The following is a 14,678-nucleotide window of genomic DNA, read 5'->3' as shown; positions in this document are numbered from 1 at the left end:
CACAAAAAAGGACTGGTGGAGTCGCTCAAGTGGTAGAGCACCTGCCTAGCAAGCGTAAGGCCCTGAGTTCAAACCACAGTACCACAAAAAAAAAAAAATTCTAGAAGTATAGAATAGGGGAGAAGAAATGTGGGACATAGCTAAATTATAGCACTCTAATACAGCACTGTCCAGTAAGAACTTCTGTGATGATAGGCATGTTCTGAGTCCAGCTATCCAGTAGGGTTGTCTCTAGGTACATGTGTCCATTGAATACTTGACATGTGGCAAGTGTTACTGAGAAACTGAGTTTTTAATTTTATTTATAACTAATTTACAGCTTAATCAGCCACACATAGTTAGTGACTACTGCATCTTGTATGTATAACACAGGTGTTATTAGAGCTCCAGAGGGAAGAGAAAAATGGGTCATGACAGATGTTCAGAAAGTTCCTTCTAGGATAGTATACTGAATTGGTTCTCCAACATCCATTTCATCCTCAATCATTTGTTCAAACCAATTATGCTAATTTTGTTCCCTTTGTTATTTACTGGTTCAGGGCCAGTATTAACCAACGAAATTGAGAAGAGATTCGCTTGGGACTTCTAAGAAAAAGAAGCCAGTGTCTTCCTGTCTGTCTCTCTCACCCTCTTTTTTCCTCCTTTCTCCCCTACCTCCCTCAGTGGGTGAAACAATGAAGCCTATTGCTCTGTTATTGCTGGCTGCCATCTTACAACTACAAGCAGAGCCTTGGGATGAAGTACAGTACAGAGCAGCAAGACAGGAAGTTCCTGGGTTTCTGATGACAGGCCTGTGTTGATTCACCAGTCCTGAAGTTCACACTGTCTCTGAATGTCTACTTCAATTTCCAATTTTAGTCCAATTTTCTGTTTCTTGCAGCCCAAAGCACACTGACCCAATTAGCCAGCCACATACTCATGAAGTCTAGTGTATTTCATTGCCTTGGTGAGAACTCACTGTATCCCAGACACTGGATTAAAGTTGAGTGATGAAAGACCAAGGTCACAGCCTAGCAGGGAAGCAAATACAGTCAACATTCTGTTAATTTTAACAAATTGGGAAAGTACTATAAGAAGTGTGTGTGCTGTGTGCTAGTTAGCTAAGGAGTCTTTGGCCCAACTTGGCAGAGGTAGGGATAGAGAAAAGCATGCATGGCTTACAGAAAGTGGAAATACCTGAACACTTGAAGACAACAGGATTTAATCAGGTGGAGGTGTAAATGGAAAGCCACCTTAATGAGAGGAAATTGCTTGGGGGCTTAAAACAAAGTCCTAAAGAAGCAAATGTGCAAGGCAAGGAACTGGGCCTTTATCTAATAGGAAGTAGGAACCACTGAAGAGAGCAAAAAGGCCAGGTTTGTTTGTAATCCTGAGGTGGGTGTCTACATTGGGATATGAACACACACACATACATACCCCTCATTGCAAAGGGGAGTCTAAGCCAACCCTGATCTTACAAAATAAAATCAACAAGCACATTACAAACTTCTTACCAACCAATGATCTCTTTCTCCACTTCCCGTGATTTCCCCTCCCCTCCTTCTTCTTATAACCACCGTAACATCTGGGCAAGATAAAGACAGTAACATCAGAAAGGTGCCCAGCTCAGTGTGTGATGCAGATATGGAATGCATGCTAGTTCCTTTCCACTCCCATTGTTCAGACAGGATAAACCAGGATACCACAAAAAGTAGTTGCTTTCTGATTAAAGAAATCTAGGCAAAACTTCATGGTAAAATCACATCTGGTTCTTGACAGATGAGCCACAGTCCAGTTCTACCTAGAGAAGCACAGGTTCCTGCTATACTCTAAAAGACCTCTCTCCTCACTTCTGCCCTCCTCTGTTAAGGGTTGTGATGAAAAGTCTCACCAAATCTATTATTAAAATAAATATTTTCCACTCTCAAGTAGGGCTTTGTTTCTTATTTCTGTGTGTGTGTGTGTGTGTGTGTGTGTGTGTGTGTGTGTGTGTGTGTGTGTGTTTTATTTCTAGCCTGTGTACTTGGATAGACCGAATTCCCTGTGGCACTGGTAAGGCATCCATTGCCGTCCCATGGGGAAAGAATGGTCTTCCAGGAGCCAGCAAGTCAAGCAGATGAGAAGCAGGACCAGCCAACCTAGGAGTCAGCACAGGCAGCCTCAGGATATTGATGCCAAATGGCCAAATTCCTTCCATTTAAACCACAAATGCTGATAAAATATTTTCAGGAACAGAGTGAGGGAATGCACTTCACTCTCTTCCCAAAATGAGGAACTGAAGAGGTCAAATTCTATTTAATCCAAGCTGAGAAAATAGTGCCCAACTTTATTCCAGAGCTAAATATAGGCCTCTATTGTGATCTGGCCTTTGGCAAGTTAATTGAGACGAACTAATGGTGGTTCCTGGCATACAGGATAAACTCAATAAAAGGGAACTATTATTGTTGCTGCAAAAATGGAGTGTCTGGTGGATGTTCTCATCCAGTCCTCCCACACATCTTAAAATTGGCTGTGCCAATCACTTGAACATCTGGGAACAAGACTCCACATGGGCTGAGATGGAGGTAGCTCTCCCTCTGGAAGCCCCTCTCTGGGAGAAGAGGGGGTTCTGTGCTGGAGGGATCTGTGCTAGGTGGGCTTGACCTTAAAGATCTGAGGAAGGAGCCAAGCACTCCACCCTTCTTCTTGTCTCCCCTCTTCCAGTGGCAGCCTCAGCAATGGAGCCAGGGCAGATGTGGGGCCAATGCAGGGAGTCAGAAAGTACTTACAGAGCCCAGCCATTCCTCACAGCCATCCATTCCTTTTACAGTCATATTCACAGGACTAAGGTCAATACCTGTGTTTAAGTAGTCCCTATTTTCCCTAAATGTAGGGCAGAAATACAATAATCCCATAACACATAGTAAAGGTTTTAGCAATCTTCATCACCACCTCACTTTTCTGTACCTTAAAAGAAATTACATTTTGAGGGGCTGGAGGAGTGGCTCAAGTGGTAGAGCACCTGCCTAGCAAACATGAGGCCTTGAATTCAAACTCCAGTGTCACAAAAAAAAAAAAGAAAGAAATTACGTTTTGAATTTCATTTGGTTTTCTATGCTTCTTCTAAAATGATAAATTTTGTTGTTGTTATTGTTGTTGTTGTTGTTTGAGAAAGCCTTGCTCTGTAGGCTGGTCTTGATTCACTACATATGCTCAGCCTCCTGAACGCTAGGATTACAGACGTGTAACACCATACCTGGTTTTCTAAAATATTTTGGGGATTGTTTACACTCCTATCCTGCACCATCATCCTAACATGAAGGCCATGGCCTTTCCTTTGCTCTCCTTCCTCCATGACACCTAGCTGGTCACCTGGTCTCACTTTCTTTCCCTTGCAATCTCTATGGTTTGCCATTCCTTTTCATACTCCCATTGTCACCTCACCTACTCCCACTTGGATTTGTGTAAAAGGACCAGCACTGGTTTCCTGCCTACAAATTGCCCCACTGCGAGATGAAACCAGTTCTGAACAGTGAGGGCTTCAGAGAAGCGTCCCTTGAACTTCTCAGCAGTAGGTGGTGCTCTTGTGCCAGCTCAGAGTGAGTGCTAAGAAGTTTGATTCCATCAGGCAGCCCAGGGAGGAGAGACTGTGCCTTGGTCCACTATTTATTTGATGAGGACTATGTGCCTTTGAGGGGGGGCTCAGAGTTATCAATGATACTGGCCCTTACCTCCAGGAATTTGCAATATAATTGAGGAAATGATACCTTTGAGCATATAGCTAAAAGACTAGATGGGATGAAATAGGGCAGTCATAAAGAGCTGGATAAGGGTTAAAGGAAAGGGCACCTCCAACAGGACAGAGTGGGGAAGGCAGCCTCTGAGCTGCGCCCAGCCAGCTCACCTGATCTGCTGGAAATCAAACAACAACCTTCAATCCTCTATACCAGGAAAGGGCATGTTTGCCTTTACCACTCCTCCCTCCCTCCCTTCTTCCCTCCTTCCCTCGTCTTTCTTTCTTTCTGTCTCTCTCACATACACACACACACACACACACACACACACACACACACACACACACACAGAAAAGACTTACTAAGGAGGGGATGGAGGTGAGCAATGGGACAACAGAATGGAATTTCTTAAGGGCCATGGGGAAGAAACTTTGTGGGATTCCCCCCAGAGACAGGTCTCTGTGGAATTAACATGCTTTTGGATGCCTTACCATAAGTTTTCTGATTCTTTCCTAAGTCCCTAAGACTTTGGCTGTGTTTGGAAATGACCTGGGAAGATCCATGGAACCCAGGGATGGGTGCAGAACTCAACCCTGACTGAATGTTTCCCCATCTATGCTCCAATAGCAGTGATGGGTACCTTTGTGAATTTGCCAGGCAATGAGGACTTGTTTTCTGGTGCCTCTGCTTCAGTGTAAGGCCCAGCTCTTTCTCATTTTCCACGTAACCATCCCTAGCGCAGGGTGTGGCACTCATAAGTTGGCTAACCTTCAGCAAAATGTTCTAAAGTTCTAAAGACTGATCACACGCTTCCATCTCCTTTTCTCTGTGCTAGCAACAGACCTATGGCTCGTAACTATCAACTAGTTTCTTCTTGAGACCCCTTCCTGGTTTCTCCAGTCACCTGGTCCCTACCTTGCTTCCATGCTCGGCTGCCCTAAGCCCCACAAGAAAGCCTCTCCATGCATCGCTCCCATTCATCTGCATGGGCCAGCTCAGATCTGTCTCTGCAAGTCTACTGGACTCCGGGCATACTGGATGCATTACATATAGTTTCTTTCATCCACACAACAATCCTAAAGCATGTATTAAAATCTACATTTTATAGATACAGGCTGATGTTCAGAGAGCAAGAACTAGCCACAGTCACTTGGCTAGTAAGTGGCCAAGCTGGAATTTAAATCCAAATCGCTCAGATTCCAAAGCCAGTGTTCTTTCTAGAAGCCCTGGCTGGGTCTTCTGGCCTGTATGCTCTTGCCTTCCTCAGGAGGTCTGAGCCACATGGGAGGCCAGAGCTTCCCCTTAGCCCTGGCTAAGGAAGGAAGCAGGAATGTAAAAGGGAGGTGGAGCAACAAGATCAGAGAAATCAGATTTACAAACAGGGTGGGTAGGTACAGGCCTGAGGAGATTTGAGGTCAAGGACAATGGGAAAGGAAATAAGAGAATAGGGGAGTAGGGTAAAGGTAAAGGAAGGAAAGTGGACTCTTCAAAGTGAAAGCCTGGAAAGAAACCCTGAAGAAGCTCCCCACCTTAAAAAAAGACTCTATTTGTTTGTTTGTTTTAAATCATACCTGAATGTCACTTCATTCCTCAAAAAAGCATATCTAAGCCAATTCTCTACTTCCCCAACTGGTGCAGAGCTGACAAACTTTCTTCTTGGTTGGCCCACCTCCTGCTTTCTCTTCCATATAAACTGACCCCACCCCCACTCCACCCTCTACCCTTCGCTCCATCCAATTCTACCCTCAGCAACAGACTTTGCTATCACACGCACACACACACACACACCTATGACTGAACTTTCTTTTCCAGAGTCCATTCATAGGTAGAGGCTGCACAGGCAGACTACATACAGCAGTTCAGGTCTTTGCACCCTTCAGCTTCATAAGAGAATTATGGGAGGGAGCCAAGCCTTCCAGGCCTAAGCAGCCCTTGCAGACCTCCCTCCATGCTGTTCTCCACACCCACAGGCCTCAGGCAGGCTGCTCCTCTCAAGATATAAGTGGAGCTGAAATGCAGGCAAGGGAAGAAAGGAGAGGGAGAAAGGATGTAAGAGGGAGAAAAATAGCTTTGGGGAAAAACACACTTACATATATAGCCTGAAGAACACTGTGGCTTGGATTATTTTTGGAATCTAATGTTTCTAATGTACAAGAGGAGGAAATGAGAAAAAGTAAGTAGAGATTCCCAGGACCAGCAGGCTAGAAGTAATTCAGGACACTGTGTTCTGTGTCAGGGGGCGGAGTACAGATACACTTCCTCACTCTAAGCCCAGTCAACAGGAGGTGGGGGGTTCCATGGGTTCGGCCTCAGTAGGATGGGGGAGGTCAGGAACAAGAGGGCACCAGTAGGAAGGGGGAGGCCAGGAACAAGAGGGCACTGGAGTCTTTCTCCAAAAAAAGCAGGAAATTGCAAACTGCCCAGTAAAGACCTTGCCCTTCTGGCCTGCCTGAAGGTTGCAACTCTCTTTGAAGCCTCCCTCCCGACTTGAAAGGCTCAGGCAGTTGAATTCCACTAAGACTTGGCATGCCCCTCTGAGGGCCTGTCCATTGCTTGCCCTTTTACCATATGAGGACACATGACAAGTGACCCCTATCTTCCATCTTTTCCCCAGACACTAAGCCACCTCCTAGGGTGCTGGCCTATGTTGCTGTCTCTCCTGTACGGCAGGGAGCTTCTCAAAGACAGGCTTTGTGTGAGTGTATTGTATGAGTGCATGCAGGCCTGTGTGCTGTGGGGATGTGGATGTGTGCTGGGGGTGGGGAAGGAGCACAGGCCTCTGAGCAGAGTGCCTATGTTCTGGTGCTGCCTACCTGGTTCTATCCCAAGCAAACCTCTCAACCTCACTGAGCCTCAACTTTCCCATCTGCAAAATGAGGCTCAGATTCATGCCTGCCTGTCTCACCATGTAAGGCAAACTGAAGACTAAATGTCGGGCCATTCTAGGTGACTCTGGTTGCGTCTCTACTTTGGGTCAAAGTTTTCTATGTAAAAGGAAGGGCTGGGCCAGAAAACCTCTGAGATCATGGGTATGAGAACACTTTGGAAATGGACACTTGAAAAAGTATTATGTATTGTAATTACTACAGAGGCACTTCACTTTGACAAATAACTGCGAAGTCATGCTTTCTGCTGGCTCAAGGGGTGGGAGCGCTGGAAGTGTGGGGAAGAGAGGAGACAGTGGGCTAGTGTCCAGCATAGAAGGAGAGATGGTAGACTTTCTCTGCATTTGGCCCCACTGGTTCCAGTCACCCCAGGCAGGATAAGACTTTGGATTCTGCTTTGGGCTCTGGGGAGTGATCAGAACTAGTTATACCTTGGAGGGAGAAGACAGGAAACAGCAGTGAAGACTTTGGTTAGTGACAGGGCAATCTGGGAATGTCCTGAAATACTAATGTAGCTAACAGGACATAGAAACCTCAAAAACACAAAAGCATATAGCTCTTAGCACAGTGACCTGTTGCCTACTATGAGGCCCTTTACCCAGTGGTATCCCTTACATATTTTCTCATGGTGCTTAACATGAAAGCAATATTCCAAGAATATATATCTGCTTTGGCTAGATTGTAGGAAGTATTTCAGCCCCAAATTTGCAAAGGAATAAGATAAACATGCTCCTAACTTAATGCAAAGGCATGTAACAAGTGTCTCTGAGGTACACAGGCAGGTGCTGTCACCTCCTCAGGGATGCTACAAGAATTGTTTTCCTCTGTGGCTGTTTTAAGGTCAGACTACTCTTCCCTGTGGAGGCTTTCCCTAACCTGACTCATCAGGTGTGACCCCGATTTGACCTATGTGCTCCTCTCTTGTGCCTTTTGCAGGGGCACTGCACAACCTGGTATCCTGTGGGGCCGGGCCCATGAATCTACGCTGTAATTTCCAACTTCTCTCAAAAAATCAATTTTTAATTTTGTTCTATTAGGGATAATTGAAAAATGACTTGGAGCAAGTTCATTAGTGAGAGAGCATCAGTGACACTCTGCATGGTCTCAGCAGGCACTGGTGGCTGAAGAGTGAATCATGACTAGAGTCTCTCAGAGAAAAGGAAGGGAAGCCAAAATGGAAGGAACAGTGATACTGGGCCTCCACGCTTGGCATCTTCACAGCCATCAGCCCATTTCATCCTCTGAACCACCCTGGGCAGAAGCTTGGGGTTTGGTTTTACTAATTTTTTTTAAGCAAGAAAAGTATTAAGAGATTATTTGCTGAGAAAAGTTTCTTATTTTTCATAATCCCTCAAAGCAACTATCCTGTAAAGAAAGGAACTACTGTAGATAAATAGGAAAAATAGAAAGCAAAAATTATTTTTAAATAGTTGTGCTATAAAAGGGCTTAGCTAGGGATGATGGAGTGGCTTAAATTGTAAGAGCACCTGCCTAGCAATTGTGATACCCTAGTTCAAACCCCAGTACCACCACAAAAAAAAAAAAAAGCAAATAAAAGGGTTTGGCTATTTATTTAGTGTAGTAAGTCTCAAAGGAGGAGACTTAGACTGGGAGAATTTATTAAACTACTATGGAGATTCTGGTAGGTCTCCCCTAAAAGTTTATTCTCTACTCCCACCACCTCTCCCACCACCACAGATACCATGACTTAATCATGTCCATTCCATTTTACTTATTTAAAGACATTTCTACTAGGAGAAAGAGAGCAAAAGAGAGACAGAGAGAGTATTGTGTGTGTGAGAACAGTGCAGTATGGAAGTAGAAGGCCAGAAAATACTGAGCCAATACCAATTCTTTATCTTTGGGTTTTTTTTCTTGGTAAGATACTTGGGGTTCAGAGATTAAAGATATACCTAAGGTTTCACAACTGATCAGTGGTACCCCAGAACAAATTTTAAGCACCACTCACCACAGCTCCATTTTTATATGGACATAGCTCCATGGATAGATGTGAACAGAATTTTACCATGAAAGAATAAATATTCAGGAAGGTATTTAAAAATTAGGTTCTCCAACAGGAACTTTCTCATAGTTGGTGTGGAAAGAGAAGGCACAGGCACTCACTCAGGCCACAGTCTCCTCTGAGTACCCAAAACAAATGAAAGATTCTCAGCTGGGATCGATGTCTTGGGATGGGGGAGGTAGGCACCAAAATACCCTCTCAAGCAAGAGATCTTGTCCTGGGATTTCTAAGCATGTGTTTACAAATACAACCTGCTGCACAAACCAATAATAAGCCCAATTCAAATACTGGAAGCCCCTCTAGATAGCTTGGTTCACTATGTGAATATTTTCCCACAAGAAATGGGAAGGTCTGCCTTCTTTTCAAACAGCTCCAGGCAACAATAAAAACTGGGCCTTCTGAAGAAACATTGGGACAGCCTCCTTTATTTAGAAAGAAGTAAACAAAGTTTGTTCAGATAGTCAAGTCTTACTGAGCACTGGGGCTCTTCTAAGCATGCTACTAGACTACAAACACTAGAGATGGAGGGCCTTCCCCAGATCAGAAGGCCAGTGGTGAGGTGACAGCATGTAAGTGGGCATCATGAGGTGACAATAGCTGTCATCAGATGACAAGGCTGAGGTTTCTGCAATATGTGGGAGATACTTTTCTTTTTTTCTGGTGGTACTGGGGTTTGAACTAGGGCCTAGCATTTGTTAGGCAGGAGCTCGACCACTTGAACTATACCCCCAGCCCTTTTTTGCTTTAGTTATTTTTTAGGCAGGGTCTCACATTTTTTGCAGTGGCCACCTAGACAGTGATTCTCCTACTTATGTCTCCTGCATTGTTGGGGTGACAGATGTGTGCCACCATGCCCAGCTTATTAGTTGAGATGGTTATTTCACTAACTTTTGAAACCCATGCTGGTCTCAAACTGTGATCCTCTTGATCTCTGCCTCCCAAGTAACTAGGATAGTAGGCTTGAGGCACTGTGTCTGGCTTGAGAGGTAGAATTTTTGACCTCTTCCATGCTAAGATGATACCCCAGGCATTCAGGAAGTAAGGAGTATAGGGAGTGTGTGAGGAGGACACACACTTTCCTTTCCTGGAGGTGCATCTACAATGAGTTTACTTAATGACCTCTTATGTCACACATAGCCTTTGCTGGAGAGAGAACAGGCCCCTATCCCTTCTTCTTGGTAATGGTCTGTGGTTGTAGGGCAGACACTCTCCTCACACACTCAGTTGGGGAAAGAGGTGGGTGTGAAACAGAGCTGTGCAGAGAGCCATAATCTGTGCTAATGAGCAGAGCCCAGACCTGTGCTCTGTGAACAAAGTGTTGGACAGGCCCATTAGTTAGAGACCAGAGGTACCAGACCGAGGAAACAGTAGTTCCATCTTCAACATTGTGTGTTACTTGAATCATCTCTGAACCCCTCAGTACTCCCACAGACTGCTGTCCTGAGTTGACGTGTTCCCTCTTCCCTGGGAATTCCCTAACACAAGAGCTGTGCCTAGGGCAGTGCAGTGTGCTGTCCTAAATGGGAGTTAATGCAAAGGGAAAAAAAGGTAGCATTAAGAGGTGCAAACAGCCTATTACCTTGATTGTGATGATGGTTTCAGGGGTATGTCCATGTCCAAGTTCATTAGATTGTATACCTTAAATATGTGAGATTTATTATACATGATTTCTATGTCAATAAATAAATAAATAGGTGTTGATGTGTCTGTCTCTTTTATCAGGTGGTGAGCTGCTGTGGGAAACTGGAACTCTGGACTACATGCCTTCATCCAAGTGCTTTGTTTGGGCTCATGATAGCTACTTGATACTTATTATTAAATGAATGAGTGACCCACTCTATTCACTTATCTGTGGAGCAGTCCCTCCTCCCTAGGTGTTGCGTTGGGAGAGAGCATTGCTCTGACCCCACCATCTCTAAGATGGGGAATATACAGGGTCATCACAGGAGTCAGGGATTAACTTCACTCTCCAAGACCAGTTGGTAAATGGGGAGCACCAGTCCACCATGCAAGCCCTGGGGGACAAGCTGTCACCCCACAAGACCAGAGGGGACACTCTGCAACAATCCATTACAAAAATAGAAGCTGAGTGGTCACTAGACTCCTCTGACTGCCAAGAGCTTTCCAGATCTGGAGTTAGAGGCCTCAACCAGCTGGCAAACCTCCCCCCTCCCCCACCAAGGCAGAGATGCTCATGCAGGAACTATTTCCTCACACCCTTGTTTAGATGTGGATCTGCACACACAACTCTTACTCCAAACCATCATTCTCTGACCCTCTTCCAAAAATACCAAATAAGTCAAAGGCTGAGGCACTTAGCTCCACACAGATATTTCAAATTAATCTGAAGCAACTTAAAAGGACTGTTTTTCTCCACAGCCCCACACCCAGCACATTTTCTGTGGCAGCTGGGTCAAGCCTGTGCAGTATTTTCACCACTGACTCAATGTCAAAATATGCCTAGGCTGCCCTCTTCCCATCATCTTACTTACTCTCTCTGTTCTCCACCCCCATCTCCTTCCCTCTCCTGTCCTCTCCTCCCTCTCCCCTCCCCTCTCCATACACTCACACACACACACACACACACACACACATCCACACACGTGTACACATACATGCATACACACATGCACACTTCTTTTTAAGGTCTGAGCACACTACAAAACAGGGATTCTAAACCTAGAGTCTATGGATAGAAATCAGGAATTGTGAACTTGAATGGGGAAAAAGTGCTTGTATTTTTACTAGCCTCTATCTGAAATATAGCATTGCCTTCCATTATGAACAGACACAATGAACTACATACATTAGCCTTAGTTATATCGATGCCTTTGATGCCAATAAAAACACACACATTTTCATATCGCATGGGGTTGTTGCCCTGGACTATCATTTGTTTATCACAATTTTAAAATTATGGTAGTTATTAGACTTCAAGTAGATCTTATTGTTTAACATGTTAATAAGGAAGTAGATGTTACTTTTATTTTTAATTTAATAACTGTATTTCAATAATTGCTTTCCATGTCTATGTATTTTTGTACATTTACAAATATTATTCTGAGAAGTTCCTAGACATCACCAGCCTAGAGGTCCATGGCTCAGAAAGGGTAAGAACTCCTGCTGGAGAGTAAGCACTATGTAGGCTGGGGATGTAGCTCAGTGGTAGAACATCTGCCCAGCACACACAAAGCCCTGCATTCAATCTGAGCACCACAAAGAATAAGCACTAGAAGGTAGAACTGGAGATTTCTCTAGGATTATCAAAGCATGGGTCAACGGGCCCAGGGGCTAACAGATGGTCTTCAGAGGTGGCATAAGACAGGTCCTGGGAACAAAGGGACAATAAGGGTACTGAATAGATAAGAGCTTGAGTGGGCTTTGGAGGCAGATTAAAATTCTGACCCTCTCTAACTATCTATGATTTTGGGCAAGTCACATTATGGGGCATGCAGGGCAAGCCTCCCTGCATTTCAATTTCTTCAACTGTAAAATAAGAATAATAATATACTATACAATTTTTGTGAGCATGAATTGAGAGGGTATATGAGTGGCAACAATTACTGCCCGATTGAATGGAATCTGGATGGCTCTAGAAAGGCAGCCTTCCCTACCTGAGGACTTCAGAGGCTAGGGTATACTGTTTGATTTGTTGTTGAGATAGGCATTATCTATGTTCTATGCGGGCTTCTCATATTCATGAGCTTCAGGGATACTCTGAAGGGCCCCAGACTCTAAAACACAGCTGGGTAGTATCTTGTCTCCTCCTGTCTCTAGTTCACTGAAACAGGCACCCATTCCAGGCTGCAAAATTGACTCCCTTACCCAGAACCAAAGAGATATCAAATAAAAAGGGAGCATTGTAAACCTTCCTGGGACTGGCCACAGGAGCCAAATACCTGCCTCTGGCTTCACAGAGCAGTTGGCTCACTGGCTTATCACTCAGTGAATAGTGGAGGGATTCTGTTGTCCAAGCTGCACACTACCAAGCAGGCCAGGCCTGTCAGATCCAGGCTGCCAGTCCACTGAACAGAGCCCTGACAAAGGTCAGGAAACTCCTTTACATGTCTCTTCCAAAAACTTGTTCAAGTGAGCTTCAAAAGTTCTGTTTTAGGAAGGACTACACATTCTTTAAAAACTACATAGATTTTCTTGATTATAAAATATTAGAAAACAGGAAATTTACACAGAGAAATTAAAATCAACTATAAGTTTGGACCCCAGAAATCAAAGATACTAAACTTGTGGTAGAAGTGGGGAGAAATGACCCAAACATTGTATGCACATATAAATAAAAGAAAAAAGAAATAAACTTATGGTAAATTTTCTTCCTATTATACATAAATTAGGATTGTAATTATATAGAAAGTTTTATATCCATATTTCATCACTTTAAAATATCTAGAGATATTTTCAATATGGGCTCTTGAAAGACACAAAATCATTAGATCAGATGCTATTAGTAAAACTGTCAGTTACTGAGAAATGCCATAATATTCCTAAGAACAGTATCTTGCACTTAAGCACAAGTCACAACCAGACAACTGATGGGAGAGAGCGAGTTTCACTCTTCTTTAAGGGCATATAGCAGTAAATTCTTTCTCCTCTTTGCTTAGAGAAAATCTGGAGAAGATACTTTTGTGTCCTTAGCAAAGAGGCACTAGATGCTGTTCTTCTTTTTTACTTGCTCACATCTTACTTTTCCCTGATGAGGAGAAAGCTTTGGAAATGCACCGCTGGACAACTGGTGTCTTACTTGACAAAGTGCTCCAGAAAGAAGCAGTACAGCAAGGAGAGCCTTGGAATTGGAAACCAAAAACTGAACTCACATGTCAGATCAAAGAGCATCAGTTTTCCTACATGTCAAGACAGACACCACCTTCCATCATAGGGATGGAAGGATTATGCAGATTAAATAAGACTCCATATGTGAGAGTGCTTTGTCCAAAATAAAGTCCACTGCAAGACAACAGTCACTAGTTAGTGTTACAGTGGCTGTTCACATTATTGCTGCTTTTGCTGTCTAGTGGCTTGACCCACAGACACGCAGACAGGTAGTGTCTAATAGCATTAGTAAAAACATGAACTCTGTAGCCAGACATACTTCCTAGCTTGGCAAATTAAGCTCTCAGTTTCCTTATCAGTAGAATGGGATAATGATAATCTACTTACCTCTTAGGACTCTTGAGAGGATTTCACTTAAACACAGTGCTTAGAGCACAGGCACATAATAAATAGTATACAAGCATAAGCTTTAAGAACACTCTGTGATCAATTGGCAAATATAAAGTTGAAATAAACTTATCCCAGCTAGCATACTAGGCACATTTTTTTAAAGTTTTCAACAAAACTTCTATCATCATAAGTCTGAGAGATGGATTAGCAACTTCCATCAGTTTCTCTAAAAAGCTATGCCCCACCCCCACAGCAGCTCAGCCTGAGTCTGCTCCCTTTCTACCTTCTCAGCATCCTGCTCAAAGAGCCGCAGCTGGAAGCACTGGTCTAGCTTGAGTTTGCGAACGTGCCACATCTGATGCAGGTGCTGCCGGGTGGAGTGTAGCTTGTCTAGGAGGCTGGTGATCTTGGGTACCAGGCTCTGGAAGTCGGCGCTGCCTGGGATGCAGTTGCGCCCTGAGAAGCCATCACTGCAGCGGATGCACTGCAGCAGTCGCTGTCCCTCCCGGTCCAGCTCCTCCACAGGGGCCTTCAGCACCTTTTTCTTGAGCTGCGTGTGCTCATCAATCAGTCGCCGAGAGCCCTCCACATCCACAGGGAACTCCTTCCGGGCCAGCATCTCCTGCAGGTCCTCAAGGCGGGACAGCAGGTGTACTGCACTGTTGAAGAACTCTTCCAAAGACAGCCGCAGCTCAATCCACTCCTCGTGGTTGTAGTCCAAGGAGCCATCAAACTCCTCTGTCAGCTGGGAGGGGTCCACCAGCTTCGTGAGGCCTTCCACGGACACCATGCTTGTCTGGGAGGGGCAGACACAGGCAGAACACCCAGTGAGGTAGGGGATGGAGAGGGAGACCAGGGTAGAAATAGGCAGGAAGAGGGAAAGGTCAAGGTAAGTCCACATAA

The 14,678-nt window shown here is 44.4% G+C and overlaps 1 protein-coding gene across 23 annotated transcripts in view; it reads right to left on the bottom strand.

Annotated features, from left to right (window-relative positions):
• The window catches only part of Kalrn (kalirin RhoGEF kinase), a 660,017-nt gene that overhangs the window by 416,588 nt on the left and 228,751 nt on the right, over nucleotides 1–14,678 (bottom strand). For all 23 annotated transcript variants that reach the window (XM_074073308.1, XM_074073309.1, XM_074073319.1 and 20 more), the window contains exon 5: nucleotides 14,059–14,571. In XM_074073308.1, coding sequence (XP_073929409.1) covers nucleotides 14,059–14,571 — 513 coding nt within the window. The remainder of the gene's footprint in view (nucleotides 1–14,058; nucleotides 14,572–14,678) is intronic.

This window comes from Castor canadensis, chromosome 5 (genome assembly GCF_047511655.1).
Source record: "Castor canadensis chromosome 5, mCasCan1.hap1v2, whole genome shotgun sequence".
NCBI classification, from domain to species: domain Eukaryota; kingdom Metazoa; phylum Chordata; class Mammalia; order Rodentia; family Castoridae; genus Castor; species Castor canadensis.
This window is presented reverse-complemented; position numbering and strand designations above follow the sequence as displayed.